General features: G+C 55.2%; 10 protein-coding genes across 10 annotated transcripts; 3 read left to right on the top strand and 7 right to left on the bottom strand.

Moving 5' to 3' along the window:
- Nucleotides 1-475: 475 nt before the first annotated feature.
- N7459_001577 (putative toxin biosynthesis protein) lies at nucleotides 476-2,042 on the top strand (the record flags this gene model as incomplete). Its single annotated transcript, XM_056940762.1, has 4 exons — nucleotides 476-667; nucleotides 787-925; nucleotides 983-1,091; nucleotides 1,151-2,042. 4 exons carry the CDS (start codon nucleotides 476-478, stop codon nucleotides 2,040-2,042), a joined length of 1,332 nt encoding a protein of 443 aa, XP_056805042.1.
- Nucleotides 2,043-2,721: 679 nt separating this feature from the next.
- Nucleotides 2,722-3,930, bottom strand: N7459_001576 (ceramidase; the record flags this gene model as incomplete). Its single annotated transcript, XM_056940761.1, has 4 exons — nucleotides 2,722-2,905; nucleotides 2,990-3,506; nucleotides 3,621-3,780; nucleotides 3,841-3,930. 4 exons carry the CDS (start codon nucleotides 3,928-3,930, stop codon nucleotides 2,722-2,724), a joined length of 951 nt encoding a protein of 316 aa, XP_056805041.1.
- Nucleotides 3,931-4,584: 654 nt separating this feature from the next.
- N7459_001575 (putative mitochondrial carrier protein) lies at nucleotides 4,585-5,638 on the top strand (the record flags this gene model as incomplete). Its single annotated transcript, XM_056940760.1, has 2 exons — nucleotides 4,585-4,642; nucleotides 4,710-5,638. 2 exons carry the CDS (start codon nucleotides 4,585-4,587, stop codon nucleotides 5,636-5,638), a joined length of 987 nt encoding a protein of 328 aa, XP_056805040.1.
- A 623-nt stretch (nucleotides 5,639-6,261) lies between these two features.
- On the bottom strand, nucleotides 6,262-7,805 carry N7459_001574 (uncharacterized protein; the record flags this gene model as incomplete). The annotated part of the gene is made up of 3 exons (XM_056940759.1): nucleotides 6,262-6,471; nucleotides 6,534-6,599; nucleotides 6,654-7,805. The coding sequence occupies 3 exons, from the start codon at nucleotides 7,803-7,805 to the stop codon at nucleotides 6,262-6,264; spliced, it is 1,428 nt and encodes a 475-aa protein (XP_056805039.1).
- Nucleotides 7,806-9,032: 1,227 nt separating this feature from the next.
- On the bottom strand, nucleotides 9,033-10,718 carry N7459_001573 (glycosyltransferase family 91 protein; the record flags this gene model as incomplete). The annotated part of the gene is made up of 1 exon (XM_056940758.1): nucleotides 9,033-10,718. The coding sequence occupies one exon, from the start codon at nucleotides 10,716-10,718 to the stop codon at nucleotides 9,033-9,035; it is 1,686 nt and encodes a 561-aa protein (XP_056805038.1).
- A 922-nt stretch (nucleotides 10,719-11,640) lies between these two features.
- Nucleotides 11,641-12,226, bottom strand: N7459_001572 (putative prefoldin subunit 1; the record flags this gene model as incomplete). Its single annotated transcript, XM_056940757.1, has 3 exons — nucleotides 11,641-11,809; nucleotides 11,941-12,107; nucleotides 12,197-12,226. The coding sequence occupies 3 exons, from the start codon at nucleotides 12,224-12,226 to the stop codon at nucleotides 11,641-11,643; spliced, it is 366 nt and encodes a 121-aa protein (XP_056805037.1).
- Nucleotides 12,227-13,060: 834 nt separating this feature from the next.
- N7459_001571 (HMG-box domain-containing protein) lies at nucleotides 13,061-14,782 on the bottom strand (the record flags this gene model as incomplete). Its single annotated transcript, XM_056940756.1, has 3 exons — nucleotides 13,061-14,386; nucleotides 14,457-14,528; nucleotides 14,588-14,782. 3 exons carry the CDS (start codon nucleotides 14,780-14,782, stop codon nucleotides 13,061-13,063), a joined length of 1,593 nt encoding a protein of 530 aa, XP_056805036.1.
- A 6,691-nt stretch (nucleotides 14,783-21,473) lies between these two features.
- On the top strand, nucleotides 21,474-21,683 carry N7459_001570 (uncharacterized protein; the record flags this gene model as incomplete). Its single annotated transcript, XM_056940755.1, has 1 exon — nucleotides 21,474-21,683. The coding sequence occupies one exon, from the start codon at nucleotides 21,474-21,476 to the stop codon at nucleotides 21,681-21,683; it is 210 nt and encodes a 69-aa protein (XP_056805035.1).
- A 533-nt stretch (nucleotides 21,684-22,216) lies between these two features.
- On the bottom strand, nucleotides 22,217-22,657 carry N7459_001569 (uncharacterized protein; the record flags this gene model as incomplete). The annotated part of the gene is made up of 1 exon (XM_056940754.1): nucleotides 22,217-22,657. The coding sequence occupies one exon, from the start codon at nucleotides 22,655-22,657 to the stop codon at nucleotides 22,217-22,219; it is 441 nt and encodes a 146-aa protein (XP_056805034.1).
- Nucleotides 22,658-23,464: 807 nt separating this feature from the next.
- Nucleotides 23,465-26,291, bottom strand: N7459_001568 (putative PHD finger domain protein; the record flags this gene model as incomplete). Its single annotated transcript, XM_056940753.1, has 5 exons — nucleotides 23,465-24,658; nucleotides 24,724-25,548; nucleotides 25,609-25,828; nucleotides 25,884-25,981; nucleotides 26,118-26,291. The coding sequence occupies 5 exons, from the start codon at nucleotides 26,289-26,291 to the stop codon at nucleotides 23,465-23,467; spliced, it is 2,511 nt and encodes an 836-aa protein (XP_056805033.1).
- Between the last annotated feature and the right edge of the window lie 985 nt (nucleotides 26,292-27,276).

Genomic DNA, 27,276 nt, shown 5'->3' with positions numbered 1-27,276 from the left:
ACCCTTCTTCTACATATGCTGTTTTATTCTTATGTTTTTATTATCAATTGGACGGTGTAAGACAAAGATTCATCAAGCAGAGCTGAGCAAGTGTCTCTCAGATGTCAAGAGATTGCTCGATGCGACACAAACCTCCGCCCATCGTCACGATAGATAAGATCCAAACAGCGAAATACCCATGGTCTTATAGTGCCAAATGAGCATGGATGTCCTCTCTTCTTTTCATGTCGAGATATAGATAGAAAGCAGAGTATCCGTCGTTCACTACCGGTGGGACCTCCGGCAGTTGAGCGGCGAATGCCATCCGGCGTCCAACGGGCCTCGGCTCGTCCGCCCGCGGCAATCATCTCCATTTCATCCTCCACACGGAGTCCGGGGGAGCTCTCACTTCAGAGGTGGCTGCTCGCTTCTTTTGTCACCCTCTGTCGCTTTCCATTTCTATCTCTCCATCTCTAGTACCATTTCAAAGTCAATTATGTCCTCTCCGTTCCGCATCGTTGAGCATGTGGTGCCATGCCAGCACCTCCGCGAGTATCCCGCCGCCACAGCCGACGATCAGGAACAACCCTTGCACTTGGTCGTGAAACAATACATCCCTCTCGACAATCCCGAACCGCAACCGGGCGATGTGACCATTCTTGCTGCGCATGCCAATGGCTTCCCCAAGGTATGACAAGCGTTCAAGTCTCATAGGCGCATTCAGAACCGATGGTATACACCGCACCCTGCTGGTTCTGCATATTGCGCGAACGACGAGGATGAACATGAGACTAATCTCACTGGTAGGAGCTGTACGAGCCTCTTTGGGAGGAAATCCACGCACGATCTAAAGACAGCGGGTTCCGAATCCGAAGCATCTGGATGGCCGACGTGGCCCATGAAGGCGAGAGCAGTGTGATCAATGAAGATTCCCTCGGAAATGACCGTATGCAGCCTTTCCAGCATGTTGCCTTCAACGTACAGTGTACTCACTAGGCCATAGCTAGCTGGTTTGATCACCCGCGAGACCTGCTTCACCTGGTCAATGTCAAGCGCGCCGAGATGCCCCGGCCGATCGTCGGAATCGGACACAGCATGGGCGGCGCTCATCTGTCAGTACCCGGCTCGGTTGCAACCCATCGATAGACATCCTACTAACGTCACTTTGTAGCACTCAACTAAGCTTGATGCACCCCCGACTGTTACACACCCTAGTACTCCTGGACCCTGTAGTCCAGCGCCAGACCACTCAACTAGATGGATTCCAGATGCAAGATAACAAGCGTCTGATCGCCAAAACCACCCAGCTCTCCACCTACCGGCGCGATATATGGCCCTCGCGCCAGGACGCACTAGAGAGCTTCAAGCGCAGCCCCTTCTACCAAGCCTGGGACCCGCGCGTGCTCGACCGCTGGGTAAAATATGGTCTGCGCGACCTCCCAACTGCGATCCACCCGTTAGACGACAAGACCGTCATCGATAAAAACAACCCACCCGTTACGCTGCGCACCCCACTCCACCAGGAAGTCTTCACCTTCTCCCGACCAAATTACCACCATATCCCGGGCAGCGATAAGCCCGTCAACCGAGTAACACACCCGGATCTCGACGCCAACCACCCAGACTCGTACCCGTTCTACCGGCCCGAGTCATCGCGCATATTCGCACAGCTACCGCATCTGCGCCCGAGCGTGCTGTACATCTTCGCTGGCAAATCAGATATGTGCTTGCCGTGGATGCGGGCCGACAAGCTCACCACCACTGGCACCGGGCTCGGCGGCAGTGGCGGCGTCGCGGCTGGTCGTGTGCGCGAGGTCTTCTTCGAGAAGTTTGGCCACCTGCTTGCCCAGGAGGCTGTCAACGAGTGCGCTGATGCGGCGGTTTGCTGGCTGGCACCTGAGTTGCGGCGCTGGCACGACGAGGATGCAAGCTTCCGTGCGGCGTGGAGCGCGAAATCTAAGATCGAGAAGATGACCATTGATGCTGAGTGGTTGAAGCATGTCCCTGCGCCGGCGCGGCGGCCCAAGAATGGCGAAACAATTAAGACAGACCCGAAGCTGTGACTGACCTGGCGGACACTTTGCACATAGATTCTTTCGTAGCCTCCTTTGACGATTGAGGACAGCATTGGTGGGCTTGAATTGTCCCATGCATCTGGCGTTATCGAGATGGACAACATATCATGATTGAAACGAGGCGAATTCTCCCAGATATTAGAGGCGCTTGATCATACACGTTGTGGTTTCATCAAATCGGAGTCTTTCTATTGCATCGTATCCTAAGGAGGTGGGTAACCTTGTAAGCACCGGGACAAGCCGGCCAAACCGCATCAAACAGCACCAGCAATCAAAGTACAAGCCCGACACCTGTCTATAGCAACAAGCTTGCGCCATTGTCTCCTCTCTCGCGCACAAGTAGGGCAGCTTCCAGCACCTAAGAATAAGCATCGGGGATCAAAGGTATATTCATGGTCAGCCCATCTCATTTTTCGTCGCCGGGGCGGGAGAGAAAATCACCGAGGGGCGTCATTCCAATGCGCCAGGATTGGGCAGGGGTGAAGGGGAACAAAGCCAAAACGATCAATTGGGAACACAAACAGATGGTGTCTACTTTGCGATCAGAAGCCAGCTTTTGTATTCGTAAGGGTTTCCAACGGCATACGAGGCAATCAAGGAATGGGAATGGCATTTGGGGGGGAAACCACAAGACTGATCCGCAGACAATGATGGTGGGAACCATTCGTCAAGTAGACTTCTTCGCCCGGGCCACTCCTTCGTCGGACGCAGGCATGGTATGGATGACTTCGGGGATGTGCCAGAAGTGCGCCCAGCGCAAATGGTACTCGTCCTGCTGCTTGTTGAGGCAGTGTCGAAGCCAGATACCCCAGATGATGTACAAGTATGCACCGAGGCCGGTCATTATGTGCCTGCAAAAATAAAGTTAGCGAATTAAAGGTGTTCAATGCATTGCATGTGAAAAAGTCAACGGCGAAGGAACAAGGCACACATACCACCAACCATGCCCCTCCAGGAAGATACCCCAGGGCAAGCCCACTTGCCGGCGCCATATTCGGATTTGCGAACAGAACTGGTTGTCAAGGCTCCAGATGAAGAATCCACCGAGAAACATGCCCAGTCCGTACACAACCATGAACCACATCGTCTTCAGGATTTTGCCATCGCGCACGTTCTCGTAGAGCTGGCGTTCTTTCGAAGGAACGGGAAGTCCTTTCTCCTGGCGCTCTAACCGGTCTTCCTCGCGGGATTTGCGCCATTTGGGGCGCAGGGTCACCTCCATCGTGTGCATGCTACGCAGGACGACGACTGTAGTCAAAACTGCATAGGCATTCTGGTGGAACACCGGGTCTTGCAAGTAGTGGTAGTATAAGGTAATGAAGATGGCCAGGGCGGCGAGGGAAACGGCCAAGACGAGGCGAATGCCTGAAGGGCGCGAATACGAGAAAGAGGCGTATGCCATCAAGCAGGTGGTGTAGATCATAGATAGCTCATCGACTAGCTGCATGGGATCTGGTAGTGCACACAAGGGTTAGCATGTCTCTTTCAGCGTGAGCCGGGATCGTATTGCCGATCATTCGCGGGCGAAGGAAGACTTGCATTTCAGTGTGGAATGGAACAAGAAACTGCCGGTGCCGACAACAAGATAGCCACAGAAGGCAACCGTGAAGATCTGGTCATGTTGATTGCGACGGCAGCTGATGATCCCCTTGATGCCCAGCCACATAAACAGCAGGTTCGTCAGGGTGTTGACGATCTCGGCGGAGTAAATGGTGGCATAGTAGTCCTGGCAAAACAGTCAATGAAGTCCAGGGCTCACGGCAACGCATGATATCAGGCAGCTCACCTCTTCGCACCAGTTGAGAGTGGACGTGACGGGACTCCAGAATCCAGCCTTGGAAGGCGGATACGGGATGGAGGGAAGAGGCCACCGCATTGTTCGACAGTGGGTGGTGAGGGAGAAGAAAGAGAGAGGGAAAGAGGCCGCCTAATACGACGCATGACGTCGATTACACGGTAGGGCAATTGGCGCCCGCTGATTGGCGCCCAAGCCTCTCCGCGAGATGCCGGTGCTGCGTGCGGTATTGTTTCACGGAGGTATTTGGGGTATTTCAAAGTGAAATGAGCATTGTTGATCTAGAATTATGTCGCGACATCAGATCAAATCGCTTTGTGGTGCTACTCTTGATTCTATGGGGCAATTTGCGCATTGCGGCCAGCAATTGCGCGGGAGCCTTATCGCTGATACCGAGCTAAAGGACGCGACTCCGATGACTTCACTCTCGCTAGCTTTTTCTTCGGTCCAGCACTCGCTCGCTCTTTGGGATCGCCTCGCCTTGGGGTCACCAGTTCTCTTATCCTTGTGCGTGGAATTCGGGCTATCTCGTTTCGTCTTTGATACATTGGACTCAAGGCGGGTGTGTTTTCCACCTACTTTTCTTCGCTCGCTGCAAGCGGTGCCTTGAACCTCGACTGTCCAATCTCCGACTCTGATACGATTTGATCTGGCATCGAACCTCATCCATCGATTTTAAGCTCCCTGGGAAGCTGCACAGCCACTGGTTGAGCCTGCGGTGCCAGAGCCAGAGCCATGTCCAACAACGGCGTGTACGTGGTGCCGCAGGTGAAAAAGACGAGCACCTCCACATGTACCACACCCTTACCTGCAAGCCACCGTCTGGCAACCCCTAGCTAACTTATCATTGCGAGTTATAGCATCAAAAACATTATTCCATTTCGCAGCCGGCCTCTGCTCCGGTCTCACCTCCTCCATCCTCCTCCAGCCGGCCGATCTTCTCAAAACCCGTGTCCAACAATCCCAGCAAACGCTTCTCCCCACTCTCAAAGCCATCCTATCATCTTCAAATCCAATCCGATCGCTATGGCGAGGCACACTACCCTCCGCCCTGCGCACGGGATTCGGATCTGCCCTGTATTTCACCAGTCTTAATGCCTTGCGCCAAACACTCGCCCAAGCGAACAACCCCATCCTCACCAATCCAACCACAACAAAGTCCTCCTCCGCCCTCCCAAAGCTCTCCAACACCGCCAATCTGGCCACTGGTGCAGTTGCTCGCGTCGCCGCCGGATTTGTCATGATGCCCGTCACCGTACTCAAAGTGCGCTACGAGTCCGACTTCTACGCCTACCGCAGCCTATGGGGCGCAGGACGTGATATCGTGCGGACAGAGGGCGTGCGCGGACTATTTGCAGGCTTCGGCGCGACAGCTGCCCGAGATGCACCCTACGCCGGGCTGTACGTGCTCATCTACGAACAGCTGAAGCGACGATTAGCTTCAACGACCACCAAAAGCACCAGCAGCGACGGAACACCACAAGCGGGCGCCGCCTCCTCGTCCGTCAACTTTGTTTCTGGTGGCTTGGCAGCCGGCCTAGCCACGGCCATTACCAATCCCTTCGACGCCGTGAAAACCCGTCTGCAGCTCATGCCCGCCAAGTACGGGAACATGCTGCGTGCGACACGCCTTATGATCCACGAGGACGGCATGCGCAGTCTCTTTGGAGGCCTGGGTCTTCGTATGGCGCGCAAGGCGCTGAGCTCCGCGCTGGCATGGACCGTGTACGAAGAGCTTATTTTGCGTGCTGAGAAGCGCTGGGCTGCAAACCACCAGATGAGTCTATAATGGCTCCTTGCTCGCCTACTGATAACCCGAAGGCCTTCCACTTTTTGTAATAATAGACAATCTCCCATTCTGCACTGCAGACTCGTGCCTGCAAGATGCATGTCTTCCACGCCTTGCATTTGGCATTTATCCAATGGGGAGTTTTTCTCCATAGCCTCGGTAGCTGCAATGACTACCGCTTTCAGGACAAATCCATCATTTCATAAAGGTCTTCTGTAATGGACCTGGCGTCTTTTGAGGTGACATGGGTCTATGACATGGGTCTACAGCAGAATTGGGTCTCACCAGAAACCTGCATTGGGACAGGTAACTGGATACATAGAACACAGCGGCGTTTGATGAATTGACAAGGCATGATTACAGGGAAAAGAAGGTCATCAACTCGTGTCTCGTTATTGTACCATATCCAGTGACAGCCAACATCAAGGATCTCAAGCGAAAAACACAATTTCAAACAAGACAGTCAAGCATTTGGTCCGGGTCTCATGACAAAAGCATTTGCAATGAAGGAAAAGGAACATGCATCAGATATAACAGAAAAAAGATATAGCCGCGTGATAGTTCAACAATCGTCAAATCAAAAAAGAGCAGGCAACTTCGGGTCAAGCGCGCGAAGCTCTGGCTTATGCAAAGATCCGCAACCGACGGCTGGGGCTCTTCTTCCGCACCAAGTACATCTTGTCCTTGTTACGGTCGTTGACCCTGAGCTCGGTCATGGAGCTGGAGGTCTGCGCGATCATCTTGCCTTCACGCAGGCGTCGGGAGTGAGCGAAGAGTTCTTCCTGGAAGTCTTCGGTAATCCAGCGCTTGATGATGATATAGTTGCTATCGGTCTAGAAATCGAACGTCAGCATACAGTCCTAGCATAGATGATCCATGGATAATCATGTCTTACCTCGTCCCAGTCCCAAGGGAGACTGAAAGCCATCAAAGTTTCGGGGAGGAGATGTTTGCGATGAACCTAAATGAAACCATATTAGCCCGGACACTGATCAGGAAGAGGACGCCTCATTACCTTAATCCAAGTAGTCTTCGTCTCCTCAAGCTCCTTTCCCTTGGGCTTCTCCTTTTCGCCCTTTTCGCCCTTTTCTTTCTCCTTCTCCTCCCTCTTCTTCTTGTTGAGGATGTGCTCAATCTCCTCCTCGCTGTATCCAAATTCAACGCGTAGCCGCTCGCGGAACTCTTTGTCCTTCTTCTCGGCTTCCTCCTTCTGCTTCTGCTTGATGCGCTCCTGCTCCAGTTTCCACTCCTCGACCGCAGCTCTCTTCATAGCGATCTCCTTTGCCCGCTTCTCTTCCGCCTCGCGCGCCTTGCGCATTTCCTCCTCCTTAATCTCTCGCTTGAGCTTCTCACGCTCTTCTTCTTCCTCCTGCTGCCGTGCGATCTCCTGCAGCTTTTCCGCGCGCAGCCGCGCTTTCAGCTCCTCCTTATCGGCGGCCTCCTTCTCCGCCTCCTCGAACTTCTTCAGTCGCCAGCGGTGCTCTGCCCTGCGCGTCTGCTCGTCATCGCGGTTCTTACGCTCATACCGCTCCAAGCGGCGCAGTCGTTCACTAATCTCCTCTTCATACATCTCCTCCTCCTCGCGAAGCAGACGAGCTTCCCGCGGGTTCGACGACGGCGGCGGCGGTGGGCGCTCGCGGTGCTCCTCCAGCTCGCGCTCCAAACGCTGAATTTCCTGCTGCTGCTTCCAGATCTCCATATCCTGACGGAAGTCGCTCTTCTCCAGGAAGCGCTGGCCCATGATAAGCTCGTAGTCCCGATGGTAGGGCGAGGCTGAGGCCTCGCGCGGGGCGCCGGTAGCGGCGCGGCGGCGTGAAGACCGAGGCACTGGCTCCTCATCGGACTCGGGCTCAACGACCTTTTGCTGCACGCGGCGCGGCTTGTTGGTGTTGGCGTTGGCGTTGCTGGCGCGCTGCGCTTGCTCGTTCACGATCACGACGGTAGGCTGCTCGCGCTCACGGGGCCGGCGTCCGCCGGTCGAGGCTGACCGGTGTACTCTCACACCTTGCACGGCTGGCGTGAGATAGGCTTCTTTGAGCTCCGGGCGACGTGGGCGGGAAATGGAGCGGCGGCGGAAGTGGGTGCGGCCTTTGCGGCCGGAGATGGACAGGTCGGTCTCGGAGAATTCCGAGTCGTCTGACTCGAAGAAAATCTCCGGAGGAGGCATTTTGGGAGGGGATGGGTGGTTCTTAAGATGAAACGAACAAGAAGAGATGGGCTTTGGTGGCTATGATGTATAGGCTGGTGGGGGCCCGAACACTTGGGAGGCAGGACCTCTGGGGATGCGGGGAGAAGATGGTGCAGCACACACACGGATCGAATGCCAGAACAGACAAGGATGAATATAAGGAAAGAAAAAGAGGGGGAAAAGGCACCAGAAGGCTCGGCACAGGATTTTCGCCGCAATACGAGGGCTTATCGGATCACCGCTCAAGTGAGAGCGGGGGAGGGGCTGGGAAGGTGAAGGTGAAGGTGGGAAGAGGAAAAGAGGAAGAGGAAGAGGTGACCGGGGCGCGGGAAATAAAGGATTTATTGGGCTGCGGCTGCGAGCAATAAGAGTGACAGGGCTGTGGACTCGACTACTCAAAGGGCCCAAGAGACTCGAGTGCAGACATGACGATTTCAGCCTCATGGATACACTTCGCCCCCGTGGATTCGAAACGTGGGAGGCTGGAATGCGCCTTTTCATTCCATTCGACTTCTCGTCACGGTCACATTGCGTCTGTCTTTCTCGTTCTCTCTCTCCCTCCTCTCCCTCTTTCTCTCCCACCAGCACACCTCTTGTGTTCCCGTTCTTCCAAGGTTTTCGGGCGGGATAGCATCATCGTCACCAGCCACCGATGCAGGACGCCCCACCTTTGGGAGTCCAACGTGAGTATTCCTGCGACTATTTATATTACAGTGCCAACCCCGAGGGTCCTGCGACCCGACGATCGTCGGTTGATACACTACATATATATGCGCTCTTGCAGGTCGAGGCCTGCAGGTCAACATCCGCTCTGCGTGGCCACTCTTGTCCCCGAAACACCGTTCGCTGCACGACGCTTTCATCGCGCCAACGGTCCCCGCGGCGCTTCGTGGAGCACGCTGAGCGGGGCAGCGTCTGTTGAAACTGATCTGAGACCCTGGTGCCCTGCAGCCCTACCTCCTGGCGCCCAACCCAAGCCTGAAATTGGATATCCCAAGATCTGATCTCGACTGTTGAGATGCCCTGGAGTACCTTGCGCCCAGCCCAAAGTTGGGCGCCACCAAGCGAGGGGAGATACACCTCTCGATGACCAAATGAAGTTGGGCACGACACGAACCAAGGGACGCGGTCGGGTGTTCCCGTGGGATGACCCAAGAAAAAGAGAAGAATGCAAGCGTGACCCCGACTGGGTCATCGCGGCATCGATCACGACACCACTGTCAGCTGCCCGTCACGCACATCCGCATCCGCATGCCGCATACTCGAATTTCCGGCCGCGGCCACTGAGCATCCCACCACTTCACCCCCAGCATTCGACCACCGCTGCCCCCACGGCTCGTCGTCCGGACCGAGTGCGCGCCGCCACTTCTCCAGGTACGGCAGCGACTCAACCAGCTGCGATACGCCACGCAGGCGCACAACCTGCGTCGTGCGGTCGGCGACGCTCAGCGCCAGATGCATCAGGTCGTGGGGACCCTGGTCCCAGCGCACAATCCCGTTCGGGATCAGGATGCGGCCGGCGTCACAGGGTTCCTCGCGCGCGGCTCGGTCGAGTACGGCCGTCCCAAAGTCCATCGCGTCGCTGGCGTACACGATGTGGAACTGGGCCCCGCTGTTTGCGAGCACCACGAGCTCGGGACGGTAGGTAGCGTTGTTCGAGCCGCAGGCGCCGTCGAGGTGTGTGCGAGGGAATCCCACCCAGAGGTGGATGTCTGGGTCGGACTGGTGTACGGGGACGAAGTTGGTACCACCGCGCATGTCGCCACGGACATCTGGATGCGTGTGGATGGCCAGACGAGCGGGTTCCTGCTCGAAAACCCAGTCACAGTGGCCACGAAGCAACTGACAGCGTAGGATGCGGAGCGGGTGGAGGCTGTAAACGAAGTTCAGGTGGTGGCTAGGCTGATGCAGCGGCGTGGAGCGGGGGTATCGCTGGAAGAAGGGTGCCCAGTTCTTCTCTTCGTGTTTCTGGTCTTCGCCGCGGATCTTGAGCGCGGTCGTGAAGTTCGAGAATGGCCGGTGCAGCCACATCGCCCGCCGTCCGCCCAATTGCTCGGAGAGCATGTTGAAGACGATAACGGGCTCGGCGCCCTGAACGCCATCCTCGAGCACCACGCGCGGATCCTCGGGTCCAATAAAGACACCGCCATCGGGCCAGGTGATGGGGATATCGAAGGTGCAAGGGAACGAGATCAACTCGCCGTCCCATTTCAGCGAGTAGTTCTCCAAGTGCTTCCACTGGGCATCAAACACCCGCCCGCGCAGGAAGCTAATCGTAGGCACCGCCAGACTCCCGGAGGGATAGTAGATCAGCCTCGAGACCACCAGATACACCTGGTGATCAGGAAGCCAGACCCCCGAGCCCGCAAGCTCCGCCCAAGACTCACCCACAAACGCCTCGAACGACCCATTCCGATCATTGATCGCACGCTCGATCTGCGGGTACGCAGACAAGCTCAGCACTACCTTCGTCAGATCATCCTGCAGATCAAAGCTCGGCTGCACGCCAAGCATGGCCGTATGCCTCCTCCGCTCACAATTTACATCTCCGTCTCCGTCTCCGTCTGGGTTTCCATGTCCATCTCCGCCCGGGATGGCTATCCCATCATTCTGAAACCCGGACACAGCCAACCTCTCAAATCCCACACCTGAAAGCGAAGACGGATTGAAGATATCCAGATACTTCTTGATCGGATTCGACGTGGTCCCAACGACAGGGATCTGGCCTGTTAGCCGGGCTGCCCACGTCATTTTTAATATAATGCTGGGGGCACTCGATTGGCTTACCCGGACGGGCGTCAGATGCAGGTATGATCTGAGCAGCGATAGCACAAGCATGACGCCAATGGCGCTGACGAGGAAGTGTCGCATGGCTGTCGGCTTGTGCCACATCGTGTCTAGTATGACGCGCTGCGCCTTGGAGTCGGACGGATTTATTAGGCCTTGGCGTGGGATTTATGCAAGATTGCGACGAGGACTCAAGAAACAACTAGGAAGAAAGTAAATCAGCGTGATTCCAGGCAGGAATATTCTGCCGATGTGAGTAAGAGATTACCTGAGAGCTCTTTTGCAAGGCATTTCGAGGGAAATGGGGCATTTAGGAGCTTCTACATCGCCGCTTGGGGAAGTCACCAAGTCCCACATTGACATGTCGCCGGACTAATCATTGCAAGGTTGGCTGCACGGGTGGACTCGTTGTGTCGCAACAATGCATTTTGGTCGGTGCCATTTGACACATTCCAGACGTCGATCTTCCGGATTCTGTCGGGGTGCGTCGTGACATTCCAGCTTCGTCAAGTAGAATAAGCTTCCATCGGCCCCACCAGGCCGGTTTAGGCATTGACACCTGCAGCGCGATGCACAGAACGCCAAAATAAGAAGCCATTTAATTGATCGAAGTCAGAGAAGAGAGCAATGTACTTATTGGTGACTATATTGAATCTGGTCCATTGCTACCTAATGTAATCATCACGGAAAACTCCTGGGTATCCAAATCGCCGGTACTAGTACGTTGTCTCCGAATGTGGGAGATAGACGCACTGGGAAAGGGCCCGGCAGCCCTCTTTCTTCTCGTATCCTTCTGCTGGTGCACCTTTTCGCCAGGGAGATATGATATTGCCCTTCGTTGTATGCCATCTTCTCATCATGGCCCGTACTGGCACGTACGATGCCAATAAAGAGCAAGCAGGAGCATGTAACCCCGTTGCGTCTCATAAACTGTCACTAGCAGCTCTCTCAATAGAGCGCACGATACGACATCCACGTATCAACGCCCCACACAGCACGGTCGGTCTGTCATTGAGGCTTGCGCATCTCACGCCCTGCTCCCCGACTTCAGAATCTGTTCCAGATTGTCCCGGCTATTCTTGTGTGTAGTCTCGTGGTAGTGCAGCTTCTTCTCCAGATTAGAGATCTCCGAGGTAGCCTCGGTGCTCTCGCGGGTGAGACGCTTGTTAACAGTGTCGATGGGAACGTTGACGAACCTAGTTCCATAAAATCAATCAGCCTTTATGCTACACCTCGACGCACCAAGCAAGCAGATTTGCATGTTTGCATAGACTGCCGGAAGCCAATGACGACCAAATGGAAGAGGGAAGAAGAGGAAGCGACTTACATCTTCCCGACACCCTCGTAGACGCGAGTCTCCGATGGCAGCTCCGACAGCTCCTTCGATGTCAGCTGCAGCATGCGGATGTCGCGTTGCTTGGCTGTCATCTGGGCCTTGGTGATTCCAATCTGCTGCTGCGAGGCCAGGGCGCGGGTCTCGATCTCCTGCAGGAGCTGGGTGGTGCGGCTTGTCAGCAGTTTGCTCCGATTGCGAAGCGATAGATCCTCGAGGCTAGAAAAGGGCATGGGGGTTTATTGCTCACCTTCTGCAGAGCTTCGTTGGGAATCGACATCTTGGGGTGTTATGTAGATTTCGGATTCGGAGGACGGGTGGAGGGGGAAATGTGGTGCCCAACTGGTCGGAGTGGGAGTCGCTCTGTTCTGGGTAGGCGGGCTTCCAAGCGACTGGATAGCAGAGTGGTTCCGATCGATGAATTGACGCGACCGCTGCAATGTCAGATGTAATAGTACAATGCCAACGGTGAGTCCAAGTGAGCCCGAGTGCTTCTGGCAGGTCTGAATGGAGGCGGTGGACAAACGCCGGGCGGTGAGGGCGTTTACGCCGCAATTAGGGCACGATTGTGAAGCAGAGAAGTATACGCAACCATATTTGATATGGAACACTTGATAAAATATACTGTCAGTTCCAGGACCTGGAATACACCATGGATTATTGAAGAGATGTGCGTTGTGATTGGAGACAAAATACCGCCCGCCAGTTCTTTAACGTTCTAAGACATTTAACCTAAACCAAACGCCAGGACCACGGCCCGTCCAGGCCTCCAGTGCGATACAGCCTTTCCGGCTCATTGCAGGAGGGCACATTTCAATGACCGGAAGGAAACAGAGAAAATCCCAGAATAGTGGAATAGCCCAATCCATCTGCAGAAGACAACAAAAGAGACAAGAGACCACCCAAGAAACTCCCGTGGCGCTCAAGCGCCCGAAACTCCAACTCGCTCGTAGATTTCGTTCCACGAAACCCGTCGGCGTGGCCAAATCCCGTTTTGAGCTCGTCCAGGAGCTCAATTGCAGGAAAGAACTCTTTGGTCAGCCAAAGCAGATAGTCCTCCCAATAGACAATTGCTTTTCATATCATGTCGTGGGCATCGTTGCTCTTCATCTCCCTAGTAGCCTGTCGTCGGGGTCTGGGTATCCAGCCAGTCACCTTCATTGATACCGTTAGGATCATGCTGGCTTGCGTCCCATGAAGGGTTGCGCTGTAGACCTGGGACATAGATATTGCCCAGCTGGGGGTGGCCGTAAGGAGCCGGGCTTGATGTCCCCGACGGCGCGGAGGTGGTCAAGTAGCAGTTGCCGCCGACCTCGTCTCCCCAGACTGGGTAGGGATTTGAAACTGGATGAAATTCAGCACCAGTAGTGACGGGAAGACCCGTGGAATCATGCTCGTAGCTGAGCAGCTGGGGATCCATATGACCACTGCCGATCATGCGACCGGCCATCGGGTGAGTCGGCTGAGGCTGCAGCAGGTCATCGTGTGAAGCCCCAGGAAGCCCAGCCAGGCCGTTGGAAGAGCCGAATGAGATGTCATGCGGTAGTGGGCTGGCATGGCGGAAGTGCACGTCCTCGACGTGAGACCCAAGGCCATGCAGCGCGCTGGGCTGCACCGTGGGAAGCGATTGGGACGGGTAGCTCGTGTTCCACGAAGAGCCGAGATAACCACCGGGCCCCAGAACAGAATCGTGGCCATCAAACGGCGTCGAGCTGCGGCTCTTGCTGAGGTAGTCGACGTCGAAGCTTTGCGACCGAGAGTGCAGCGAGGATGGCGCCAGGGAGTACTCGCTGTCCTCCCAGTCAGTCGGACTTCCAGGATCCACTACAGGGCCGGAAGTAATGGGCGACGGAGGAGTCATCTCGCCCATGCGCTTGAGGGCGACGGGGCCCTTCTGCGGCTTGAACTTGTACTCGGGGTGCGAGGTCGCATGGTTGTCGCGTTCGATCCGCGCCAACTCCTCATACATGTCGCGAACCTCCTTGGGCTCGATGGCCCAGCTCTGGCCGGCAGCACGCGAGACGACCTGGTGATTGCTCTGGCTCAGAAGCTTCTTGGTGCGCTCTGCGTAGGCGGATCGGTACAACATGAACGAGTTCATGGGCCGCGAGATCTTGCCCTTCTGGTTGACTTCCCGCTTGCGCTCCTCGACCGAGCGGTACACCCACGTCTTCATGTCCTTCAGTGGCACATCTATCATGTGCTTGGTCACCTCACTCAGAGGGCCCTGGAGGTGAGGCTCCCGCATCGCTTTGGAGGTTTCTCTCCGGGAGCGAGCTCGGCTCTCGCGAGGAGAGCGGCTGAGCTTTGCCTTGGGCGTTGGAACACGGGGGCGTGAGGGCGAAGTAAATGACGGCGAAGACGATGCCAGCCTGCTGGGAAGATGGTCTTCGTCGGTAGTCATAGGGGGCGTATTAACATTAGGGCCAGGAATAGCCATCTGCAGTTCCAGTGATTAGCGCTATCTTCTCTCCCTCTCGCTGCTGTCAGTTAAAAACTAGTATACTTACTGGGTATGACGTGGGAATGGAGGAAGAATAGTCGCCTGGGTGCTGGTAATAGGAGTGATGCGCGGCATAAATCTGGGGCATCTATCAGTATACGGATCCATCTCTCATGTCCAATATTGGCAGGGACTTACCATTGACTGGGGCTCCGGAGTGCTAAATTCGTCACCGTGCATTTTGATGTACTCGAAGCCAGAGCTTGCAGCATTCCACACCGGTACTGGTGGATAAGAAGCGCAGCCTTCAAAAGCCTGGTCGATGATGGGCTCGCCCTCTGTAGAGTGAGGAGGTGAAGGAGGGAGCCCGGAGGGAGGAGCGGTCAATGACATTTTCCTTTTCTGCAGCGGTCTATCTTCTAGAAGGACCGGGGAATTGCGAAGAGAGGCAGGGAGATAGCTCTATTCCGTTGGCAGGCAATCGGAGAGAGCTAGGAAAATTCCCCTTCTAGAAAGAGCAGGGAAGAAGAAGAAAAAGGATTGAAGGCGGCGTGCGTCGCTGTTGTCCGACGTGGCGGAGGACCGTCTTGCATTTAGGAGCTCCTGAAAGAAGCGCGATCTTAGACAACTCACACCGGCACGATGAACGGACAGTGAGACAGCGAAATGACAATCCAATTGGATAAAGCGTGGGTGTGTTGGCCCGAACAAACGGCAAAGACAAGCGTCCAACACGGCAGAGGTGGGTTGATAGAAGGATAGAAGGATAGAATGAAGAATCAAGAATGAAGAAAGCAGGCTTGGAGCGTGTTCCACCCGGGCGGGTCTGGTGAATAAATAAGAAAATCAAGGTTGGGGTCTGCAGGGGAGAAGAGACGATAGGGGAGGCCCGCGATGGCGTTGAGGGTTGCAAACACCACGAACCAGAGGCTGAAACTGACTCAAGAGAGCTTTGCGGCATACAATACGATGGCGTCGGCTTTGCACTCTGGGCTGCCCGTTAGTGCCGTCTAGGTGATTTCTAATTTCTGGTTTTGGCATTTTTCTTTTTTGCTCTTTCTTTAGTTCGGCTTTTGGAAATTGGCTTTGGCCGTACTTTTTTTTTTCTTTTTTCTTTTTTTTTTGTTGGATATTTTTACTTCCCCCACTCTATCGTCGACTCTTTGTCCGGGGATCCTTCATTGGCTTGAGCCATGCTTTTTTCTGATTCGCTTGATATTTCTGATCATTTTGAATATAGATATCTTAGCCTCTGCATCCTTGCGCCCCCTAGTAGATATTACTCAAGATCCTCAGGCACGGACAAGCCATCCTTTGTGCCAAATATGGATGCTTCGCAGACGAGACGTGCAAGTGTATCAGAAATGAGTCAAGAGGGTTTGAGAGAGGCCTCCTGAGTGGAGTTCATCCAGGTCAAGAGGTGAAAGCGTCGCCTCCAGTAGACCTGGACAGGCCATGCGCTAGGTCACTCTATTTGCCCAGACGCCAAACAAGAAGAAGGGGGGACACACAGACCATGGGTGGGACCCAACGCCTGTTGGTGTCCGGGGATGTCATAGGACAGATGGAAATGCCAGAGAGAGCGAGAGAAGATGCAGCCGGGGTACGGAGACCTGGCTAATACCCCGGCAGGGTTTGTGCCGGGCCCGCGTTATGAACTATGGACGAGGAATTGTGGAATTCCAGATTTCAGCATTTTAGGACTGTAGGACTGGCCGCAAACCACCGGGGAACATGGGACTGTGCGGCCGGGAAAAGCAATCATAATCAGGACTTCGGTTTCTACTCACCGCACAATGCACGTCTCCTGATTGAGGACAGCAAGCAGGCAGAATTGCCATCGATCTCCTACGGGCATTCGCTACTCGAGTGTTGTTTGGGGGGGAGAGGGGAGAGTCGAGAAGGGGGGTGCAGCAGGGCAATCTGTGAGGGTCGAGACGTTCAGATAACTTAGCGTGCTCCTGTGCCCCCCAGGCTAAGCCTGCAAGACATGTAACGGGTGTCAAAATTTCCCTAGGGTAATTTAAAGGTAAATGATCAGTAATCATTATAATCAGCACCATCCGTGACTAGTGGACTATACCAAATAGGATGTGCCTGGAGGCGTCACGTCTGGGTGGATCGGGGGAGAACCTCCACTTCCGAAGCCCGACGGGAGCACATCTGCTGGGCAGTCGAGTCGACACTAGAGACGAGAGATGAGGGACGAGAGAGTCGAGCATCACCAGTAGATCGAGCCAGTCCGGCCTCGGTTTCCACGGATGGGAGTCAGCACGGGATCATCTGGATCTCACGACGACACACTCAACCATGGTAAGACGCAGCAGAGGGCTTGCAACAACCTCGAAGAGGAAGTTACCCATACCAGCACCCAACCTATCTGTGCCGGAGATGTAGTAGGGCAAGGAATGTTTCGAACGGTTCGCACGACGCCAGGATGACAACGAGCCAGGGTGGTCGGGGCAAGGACGATAGGTCTCCCCTAATCTCCTATCTCGGCTGCGCAGGTGCAGTGGAGCCGGATCGACGTGACAGCGCCGGGGAAGGAGTCGATTCCGTCGCCTCGAGATCGTCCGAGGGTCCGCCACCAGATGGAGCGCGCCACCACGGTGGTGATGGAGACTTTTATTGGCCGGGCTGAAGCATCCGGTCAGCCTGGACTGGCTGGGCCCAGTCACCACCATGCCGCATCGAGCATAGTGGTTGCCCATCTGGGGTATCAAGTCCGTCCTGGTCGGCGTTCGCCAATCACCATCCTGGCGCTGCGTCCTCGACAGGGGTTGGGTTGGGCCGTCCGTGACTTGTATTGACTGCGCCGCCTGAGCGAGCATATGGAGAAAACGGGAGGAAGAGAACGCTGGAACTGAGATCTTCTTGGTAGCTCGACGGTCACGTGGGGTGGATCCCCACCCCGACCATAACTTGACTACAGTTGACAGATTAGGAGATTTCACGAATGGATAATAGTCACAAAAAAAGAGAGAGAGAAAGCACAAGATCTGTTCCTCCACACGTTACTGTGAGGATGATGCGTTGCGAAGAACCATCTCCCGTCTCGGAGGGCTACAGGATCAAACGCGGCGGCTGGCGCTTACTCCCCCCTTCGCCGGATCCAGCCTAGTCCGACCATCCATCTTCTTTGATACCTTCGGGGACCAGAAGGGCTGTCCTCGAGACATGATATGCGGTGAGTCTCTTCCCTGCCAGGACTGGACGAACCTCTGTTCGAACAAGGAGTCCGAATCCCCGATGGCTTGCGCAGGAACCCACTCGACCACGTTTCCCTTTCTCACCCCGGCCACCACCCACGGCCTGACATGGTTCTCTTTGTTGCATCAATTGGGAATATTGTGATTCGAGGGGCTGAGCATCTCCCGGGTGGTGTCGAGGCTGGGTTTGCCATGTGGTCGACAAGGCTAGAAGGCTGTTCAGCCTGCATGGGCCATGTGGGCGCCCAGTTGCAACCACAATTCTGTCCCAGCGAGCTGGTCCTCGCCCACTAGGTCTGAAGAGTCGTACCTGTCAGCACTCTACAGGCTTTTCTCTTCGATGGCTGTTGAGAGATGCAAAGTTGTCCCAAAGAGGGCAATGCGCAGCATCACTTGCAGCCCACTATCGGACGCGACGACTGCTCGAGAATTGACGACCGCCACACTATTGGTCTTCGGAGCGTACAAGATTCCAAATACTTGCAAATACCGAGAGAGCCAGTGAGAGCGCGTCGGGGAGATATACTTCAGTGCTCGGGCCGTCCGACCCAGAGCTCGACCTGCCAAACCCTGCAGCTTTTCTCTCCCTCGAAGTGGGAGCGACGATTGACAGCAAGGGTCTCCGCTAGAGCCCCTTCCACGTTCTTCTGGAAGCTCAGAAGTCAGCATGCGTGTCTCGGTAAGAGGAAGTTGGAGACAAGGAAGAAAGAGATAGACTGCGCTACTGCAGCCATGGCCTGCTGACCGTCCCACGCTGGATGGTTGGATCTCCGCGGTCTCACTGTCAAACAGACTCGTTTCATCGAGCACCTCCTGATAGCCTATTCCGGCGAGTAGCTCAAAATATCTTGTTTCAGGGTGCTTCAGCACTGCCATGATTTCTACCATGCTTGCCGGGCGGCGCACGCAGTCGTGAAGATCGACGAGAGGCAAAGGGAGTATCCGCAACTCTGAACTCTTCGGATCACAGGGATGGAGCGTAAGTGTCTGGTATCGTGTATCAATGCTCTCGAGCGAGCAAATCGTCGAATAGCAACGCCCCATTCGCCTCTCTCTCCCCGCTCCTGTGCCGCTTCCTCCACGGACTCGGCTATCGACAGCTCCGGACTGGCCCCTCCATCCAACGGCGCGAGGGGAACCATCGTGAAAATTACACCTAGAGCGGCCGATCTCGTGCGTGGATCAGTGGCTAGTGACGGTTCGTCCCTCGATCTGCACGTCGCCCTTGGTCCTTGACTCCATTTTTGGGCGCTGATCCCGGATCGAGTCTGGTGAGCATCAACCCATGCAGCCATGAAGCCATGGCCGGGTTGTAACAAAATGGCACGCCACGTTCCATTGGGATGTGCATCGTCGGGTTTAGGAGATGTTCATGCAAAAAGCAATGGGCTGTTATTCGATATCGCGGGGGATGGTTATCCAGCCATGGCCGTGTCAATCAACGCCACGAAAGGGAACATGCTCAAAGGAGAGGGAGAGAGAGAGGGAGAGAGAAAGTAATCGACATCCAACTTTCATTGCACCAGCGAGTTTTGGCCGCTCGTCCTGGGTTAAGACGCTGCATCCGCACCTGAACCTGACAATTGCGCTCCTAACCTCTTCACCTTCGCATTCTCTACCCTTTTCCCACTCTCGACTTCGGCACTTGAAAACGAACGAACCATACCGAACTATACCGGGGTCTCGACATGACTAGAGTCCCACGTCTGTGCAGCCGAGATGGCACAGTTAAGGCCCCCTTGGAAGGCAACGCCTCGTGTTATCACCAACACGCAGCGGCGCCCGTCATTGGCCACACTAGCAACGGTTGGCTGCCAGAGGGCACAGCAAGTGCATCTGCATAGCGATTAGCGCGTGTCGTCCGTTCTATGCGGCATTTGATTGTCTAGGTTTCGCTTTCCCCTCGCTCCACATCGCCTATTCTGGTCTGGCAGACCGTTTCCTGCCCGTGTATTGTGAATCATCCCCATCTCATCGACGAATCCTGTCTTGGAGGCACGTCGATCTTCATGTCGTGAACTACGATCGTTCCCCGTTTACCCGTCCGGATAATCCGGCGAAAAGGAGGATCGCGGCTTGTACGCTAGGCCCATACCGTGTACACTTCGCAGGATGTGGACACTGTTCCCTCTGGAGGCTGTGGCCATTGCCCAAATTCGTCCACTAATGCATCTCCAGCTCACCGATCGATGCACACCAATGCATTCCACGTGGTGATCGGAGCGGTCGTTCACGATGACTGCGAGATTCGCAGCGCTTGCTTCGGGCAGCATTTTTTTTCTCGCCATCGCGTTCTCCTGTTGATTTTATTTCCTGATTTTTACTTGCCTGTCAGGCCATGGCGTCCACGGTCGTCCTGCTCGCGCACGCCCGGTCTAGTCACTCCTCTCGTCACTAGTAACCATGCAGGTTGTAACCAGGACCGGGGCGCTTCAGAAACAGGAAACGATCTGGAGCACACCATTGCACCCTAGACAGAACAGGTCAAGTCAAGAGCATATCGCCTTGACGGTGGACCATCACCCCCCAAAAAAGCAACGGGGCATTCATACGGCGATCGTCTACGTAAGTGCTCCTGTCAGTAAGTCCATCGACAGATCCAGGCCCACCGCCGCAGAGCAGGATCGGGCACAATCCGAAGCGCGCCAAGTCTGTCCATCATATGTACTGCGTACAGAGGGGAGAACGGAGGAATCGGTGGGGATGAGCGGCACCACGGCGCCCAAAGGCCTATCATCTGGCGCGCAAGCCAGTGGATCGGCACGGCTAGGGGCATCGCCGTTCAGTCATGTGGGCGCGTCGGGCTCCCCGATCCCCCAAGGGGCAAAGAAGGGGCTCGGTTGAAGCTCCGGACCGCACGTCCCAAGCTTTAAGCTTGTGCTCTCGTGCTCTCGTGCTCTCGTGCACACGGCGAGATCCCCGGTTCGGCATTTGCGGCTCGTGACCAGAGTTCGAGGTATGAAATGCCGGGACACAAGGGAATGCGAGCACGCGGATCCGAAGAGCTACGGTCGAGGAAGGTTCTCATGTCCCATGTCTAGATGGCCTGGACGCTGTGACGAAGGTCGGACTGTCCCGTCACATCCTGGCTGGGGGATCTGGGGCGTTCGCCCGTGCCCGAGCTCACCCGATAGGCAAGACAACGACGAGGTGACGGGCTTGTGGAGCGGCCGCGATGCTAGACCCCGCCAGGGTGTGCTTCCTATGATACTTTCTTACGCGCCAGGAAGCTGTGCGCACGGCTCCATGCGGGCATCCAGCTCCAGTGTCGGCGATTAATCAGCTCATTTTTGGCAAGGAGCTCCGGCGCGGGCGAATAATCACTCCGGTGCGCTGAAGTATTGCGGCCAAGGGCGATCAGGAACAGTGGGCGAGATGCGCCGCCCAACCGTATTAACCTTCAGGCTTGAGTTATGCTGGTGCTTGGTACGCATGTTTCAGCGCGCTGTACTCTCCTATTCAGGGAGACGGAAGCATCGGATGCTATGGTCTCTACCGAGCCCGTAGAGTAGTGGGTAGTATCACCAAGTCTACACTACTCGGTGGTCTGTAGCAAGTAGATTGCATCACCGGGGGTATACATGGTTACATACACTATAGGACGGAGTATAGCTAGGTAGTCCAATCTTCCCATTCCAGACTTCCTCTCCTTTCCTGCAGCGAATATTGAGGTTGCACACGCGTGAATGCAATTGTCTCGACCAACAGCTAGTGCAATGGAGCAGCCCTAACATTCAATAGTTGCCCAGTCGCAGCCCGCGCGGTGACAAATACTGCCAGCCCTCAACCGCCATCCCCATATGCCATCTCCATCCCGTCTTCCCCCACGAAACCAACACCCAACTGCGTCCGTGGACACACGCTTACCACCCAGGATGGCCGTGGCCCTGCCGAACCCACCAAAGCATCGCACCAGTCACGACCACCCAACAGCCAACATCATGGCATCACCAGCACCGCACCGCATCCATCTCGACCAACCTGTGGAACGGGGCACACCCCGCGAGTGGACGGGCCAACTCGGACGGCCCACCCGCGCCGCCAGAAATGAGGTGCATGAGTGGAGAGCGCGCCGGACGCCCTGATCGCGATCCGCAAAACGGTTCTCCAAACTCTAAGCCGGGGGAAGGCGGATTCCTCGGGGATCCTGAGGGAGTCAGGGGCGCCGCGATGCGGAGACGGCGAGGACGAGAACGAGATCGGGGACCATGGCTATCCCCTCCTAGCGACAAGACAGCGACACGCATCGAATCCTGCGCGTTCGGAATCGAGTCCACGGCGCCCCTAACGTCCTTAGATTTTCCTTAGATCGGGTCTAGCGAGGCGCGCTGCGTGATAGTCCGGGGATGTGACCGATCAACCTGTCATCCCGGAGTCCCCAAATCCCCATCCTCCACATGCGGGCAGATCCGGGCCCCGCCGTACAGAGCGAATACCTCCCGTACGGCGCAGAATGTTGCCCAGGACGAGTCCCGCGGGCGATGCAGCTAAGGGGGTTCGTCGGTGGAGCGCAGCTCGGACCAACGCGATGTAGATCGCGCGCGCGTCTAGCGAGCCCCATCGCTTGCGCGATGGAGGGATCCAGGCCGCTTCGTGATTGGCCTCCGATCTCCGTGCGTTATGTCCGAGGTACGACCTCAAGTCCCGACGCAGCAGCCGAGGGCATCAAGACCCTGGAAGGAGTTCGTAGGGCCTCGGTCTCGTTGCGGGATTTTGTGCGCGAGGGCAGGATTCGGCTTGGGTCTGGTGGAGGGCAGATCGTGTCGTCGGGGCGGGCTTGCGCTGCTACGCGCGCTGCTGCAATGGCCCGATGTTGGGGCGAAGCTGGGAAGGTTGGTGATGCAATCGAGTGCAGGGTTGCTGCGGTCGGGGTCGAGTTGGGAATTTGGCCAAGGGCGGGTCGATCGGTCGATTGTGATGGGTACAATTCTTTTGTCAGGTACTTTGGGCCATTAGGGCGGGGCCCATGAAGAGTGAATATCTCGACGAAATGGCATCGACGTGGTAACAGTCTCTCCAAAGCTGCAAGCGAATCCTTACAATATTTGATTAATTTCATTGCGATAACTCAAATATCTATGAATACAACCAGGGCTGATTTCATATGCAGGTAGTATGAAGGTGTGGTTGTACCAAGGCAGTGTACACCTCGTGCCCTAATTGATATCCATCTACGATTGAGACAAACCAAACACTCGTATATCCTACAATCATCATCTACCAAATACTCCAACATCAATACAAAGTCGATCAGTCAGCATAGATCTGTCTATTACACTACACAATCCCAGCTCGCCAGCTGAGGCAATAATCAAACACCGACCCCAGCCCTCTGAGAACGCCTTCTGCCAACCGTCCTAATGCACAAATGAAAAGGGAAACAGAGAAGAAAAAAGGATCAGACGCCGGCATGATATCAAAATTCATAGAGAACGCGCAGGTCCTCCAGACCAAACAGGAAACAAAATTTTGAGGGCATCGCCCCATCTCCAGACCACCGACGAGCACTCGCTTCAACATCTCGACATGAAACAAAAGTGATGTCCAACGAAGACAGGAAGTTCACGTAGACTAGGAAATTCATAAGGGACTGGTCTTGCACACTCGAGGTCGCAGCCGCAGATCGACCGTTGTGGGTCGGGTCTGGGGAGAATACACCCGGGATGCCACCATTCGCTCCCCTTTTCATGCCAACCACGCAACCGTCATTCCAAAAGTCAAATTGAACGACAGATAGACCCGTCGAACAGTGGATTCTGCAGCTTTCCACTTCGGTTAGACTCGACAGCCCCCATTCCGGTCCAAGCCAAATCTAACGACATGTTGATTGAGCCACTCACAATACGCCTCTCACCTCTTCGTGAATTTATTGTCGGGGGGCATTACTCCCGCGCTGCGGAGATGGCACCGGCTCTGGCTGCTGGGCAGTGGCCGCCGGGCCCAGGGGAGGAACGCGGTTCAGGGACGGTGATGACATGATATTTCCCTGGCCTGGGTAAGCATGCGCCTGGTGCAACAGCGAGGCGTTTTCGCGCGCTCGACGCTCTTCTTGCTCTGGCGTCATGCACTTCACCGGTGGAGGGATCGGTGCATCCGGTGAGCTGCGGCCCATGAGCTTTGGGCTCGGCTCCAGCCGGTGAATGGGGGGCAGCACTGGCGCACCCGCCATGCCACCCGAAGTCATCGGACGAGGTGATTGCTTAGTAGGGCTTATTCCTGACATGCCCATGCCATGGGAGCTGTGCGGGGGAGAGGAGTGGTTTCCATTGGGGGTTGCAGCGGTAGAGAATGATGGGTAGTTGCTGGACATGGCAGAAGTAGCTCCATGTCCAGACTGAGGCCGTGGGGTGGCGTAACTTTCAAATGATGACCACTGGCCAGACCCGTTTCTTGCAGCGGTGGGCGGAAACCCTGCAATGGGGCCGACGTCATGGTTGCCTTGAGTTGGTGACATGGATGGCTGGTTCTGTGTTGGGCCATGTCCAGAGTGAGACGAGGAAGGTCGGGCAAAAGCTCCGAGAGGAGGAAGCTGTGGCCCTGGCTGCATAGGAGGTAAAACGTTCTGGCCAGACCCAAATCTGGGCTGCTGGGTCATAGGGTGCATGGGACCATTCTTTGGTGGAGAGAAGGGCGGACGAGGTGGGCTGGAAGATAGTAAAGGGGTGGGATTTGTGGGATGAGCACGGCGCTCAGGTGAGGGCGGGATGTAAACATTGCTCCGAGCAGCCATCGATGGAAGCTGAGGTTGCGCAATAGGCTGCGAAGGTGGCCCATTCTGCACGGTGTTGAGAGCGGCATGGGTCTGTTTCACAGGGGATGGCGGAGCAACAACGTCGGCCTGAGTTTGCTTTGGAGGTGCGGATGAGGGAGAGGCGGATGAGCTGAGACGGAACTTGAGCGGCGGCAGTTTCGGCATGTTGGCCTCTTCCTCCTTTCGCTTGCAGTCGCGGCAGACGAAGTGAAAATCTTCTTTCTCGGCATCTTCCTTGAGAATGCCAAGACAGTTGCTGTGTTGCCAGACATTGCACTTTTCGCATGCAACACTATGGCTTCCATCGTCCTTTCGATATGTTAGTTTTGCTTTATTCCATTGTTCAACGAGCGGTTTAGTAGAAACCGACTTACTAGGTTCTCGCCATAGACACCACAGCCAGAACAATCAAAGACCCACTGATCATCCTGAGTGAGCTCTGCTAGGTTCTTTTGTGACTTCTCGAGCTCAGCCTGGAGGTTCCGCGCAGAGACTCGGCTTTCACCTCGCTCCAGTTTTTCTTGTTCGGCGGCAAGGCGCTCCAGCTCCGCTTCATGCAGGATCCGCTTCTGTTCACGATCCTTAATGCGCTGCTCACGTGTCATCATACGTGACTGTCTGTCATTCTCAAGCTGCTTCTGCCGTGCTTGCTCTCGGCGGGCCTCGGCCAGACCAGCTTCACGCTTCCGAGACGCCTCGGCAGCTTCCTTTTCGGAGCGTTCCCTCTCCTCCTTGGCCGCAAGTCGGCTGGACCGCTTGGCACCGGCAAGCATTTGCATGTTGAGGAGCTCCTTTTCACGCTTTATGCGCTTGCGCTGTTGCGCTTCTTCGGCCTTCTCCAAGATAGGCAAGACATGCTCCTCAATTCGATCGCGCAGGTATTTCTCATCTGCATCCTTGCTCTTTTGGATGGTGTCCAAGAACTCTCTGTACTCAGCGAGAGTAACTGCCACACACTCCCACTTGAGTTGGTCTTCTGGTGAAACACCGTCATTCTTGTTCTCTTCGTCGGAAGCATCTTCCGGGGCGATGTTAGAAGCGCGCTTCGACGTTCGAGATGCCCGGGAGGACCGGCTCTTGGGTTTCTTCTTGGGACGCTGCGGCGCAGGGATAGGAGGGTCGGTACGGCGGTAAAGACGGTTGTCGTCCAGGACATAGTAGGATCGACCATCGCGATCATATCCGAACTCTTCCATGCGCTTGTAGACGTTAGTCAAGAAACCTCAATCTCGTGGATGAGATATGAGGACACCACTTACCCATTGTAGCTGGTCAGTCTCTTTCTTCTCCGGCATCTTATCGCGAATGCGATCCACGTTCCAGAAGGTCCACACCGTCAGCTGGTGCAGGACCTGCAACTTCTGGAAGACATCAAAGTACAAGAATTTCATGGGTTCTTCATCGTATCCAAACGGGTTCGTGAGGTGAGGGGCCTTTGCATTGTACTGGCGGCGGGTGTACTCGTCGAAGTTCTCAAACCTGCATCCCAATTAGCCCAACCCACACACCCAAGGGGTTTGTCCTCTGTACATACGTCAGGCCGCGATGCGACGACACCCATTTCAGCAGACACAATCCAATCTCCAGCAACTTGTACGAGGGTTCCGGCTTGAGGCATTCATCCTCCAGGTCCTATGGCGCAGACGCAACGTCAGCCCCCAGTTCAACCGCGACAGCATCGCACGGGATATGCATGAACACATCGATTCCACTAATGCGATCCAATGCGCGACATCCCCTCAGTATGGGAGGGTCCAGGCGAACATACCTCGATCTCGAACTCTTCGTCAATCTTCATTACTTTTCCAAAAAGGGCGATGTACTGCATAAGACAGGCAAATTCCCAGCTGTTTCTGATGCGCTGCAGCAAACCAGGCTCCTCCGATGGCTGCTGCTCGGGGGCAGCGATCGCCTCGGAGCGGCTTCGCTTTCGCGCTCCCATTGCGGCGGGACAGGGCCCGTGAAGGCCGGGGGTGGTAAGGAGGTTCAACGGATAGTAGAATGAGCGGGTGCAAGTCACAGTCACTCTATGAGTGATTCTGTGAGGCGTGAGGCAATATTCAAAATCAATGTGCGAACGGAAAGGAGGAAAGGATTCGTCGTCTTTTTTTCTCGTGTTAAGAGGCGACGAGATGAACTCAGTGAGCGGCGCGTCGGGACGGGTAGGTCACGTGTGGCTCGCGTTTGGCGCCTGCGACTACATTATGATTCACGACAGACCTTAACTAGGTCGCTTCGTCTGGCAGCTAGATTGGGGGCAGCTTGGCGAAGAGCCTGAGGGCTTCAGGCGATCATAATTCCAACCAATCTGCACTGAAGAGGTCAACTGACTAGAAAACGACCTAAAGTGGCCTTACGAGAAGTCATTCAAGTCAAAGTACATTCTTTTGAAAACATATACAGGAGACAGCCAGGAATATGACGAGAAAACATGAAATGGAGAACTAGATGGTGGTATCTCTGCCTCGAAGGTCTATCTCATAGGGGATCGTCAAGGACGAGGGTAAAAATGCACAAACGACAGCGCCAACCAGAAACCCACGCCACCCGACTGCATGCGCCGCAACAAGAGACAAGAGGGAGGCAGAAATGGAATACTGTCTCTCATAAGCAAGATGCAAAATGAATAAAAATAAAGAAGAAGCATGGGCAGAGAAACCCATAAAAAAAGGACATAGGAATACATGTGTCCTCTCCCATCGACACGAAAATCACCAAAGCCCGGAAACTGTCCCATTAAAATTTTTGCACAAATGAAAACCAGACTGAATGAGAGAAAGCAAGCGGTGGTCCCCATACACCATTCATTTGATGGCTAGGATCATTCCATCCTATGCTGACCCAGAACTTTTGCGCCTTGTGACCGATACTCGCCAGAAACCTGTCCCATGCATATCGTTAGGTGGAAAAAAGAACCCGCGATGAAA

Source organism: Penicillium hispanicum, assembly GCF_028827665.1.
Source record: "Penicillium hispanicum strain IBT 35686 chromosome Unknown utg000001l_segment0_segment0, whole genome shotgun sequence".
NCBI lineage: Eukaryota > Fungi > Ascomycota > Eurotiomycetes > Eurotiales > Aspergillaceae > Penicillium > Penicillium hispanicum.
Note: the sequence above shows the minus strand (reverse complement) of the source record. Positions and strands in the feature narration are given on the sequence as shown.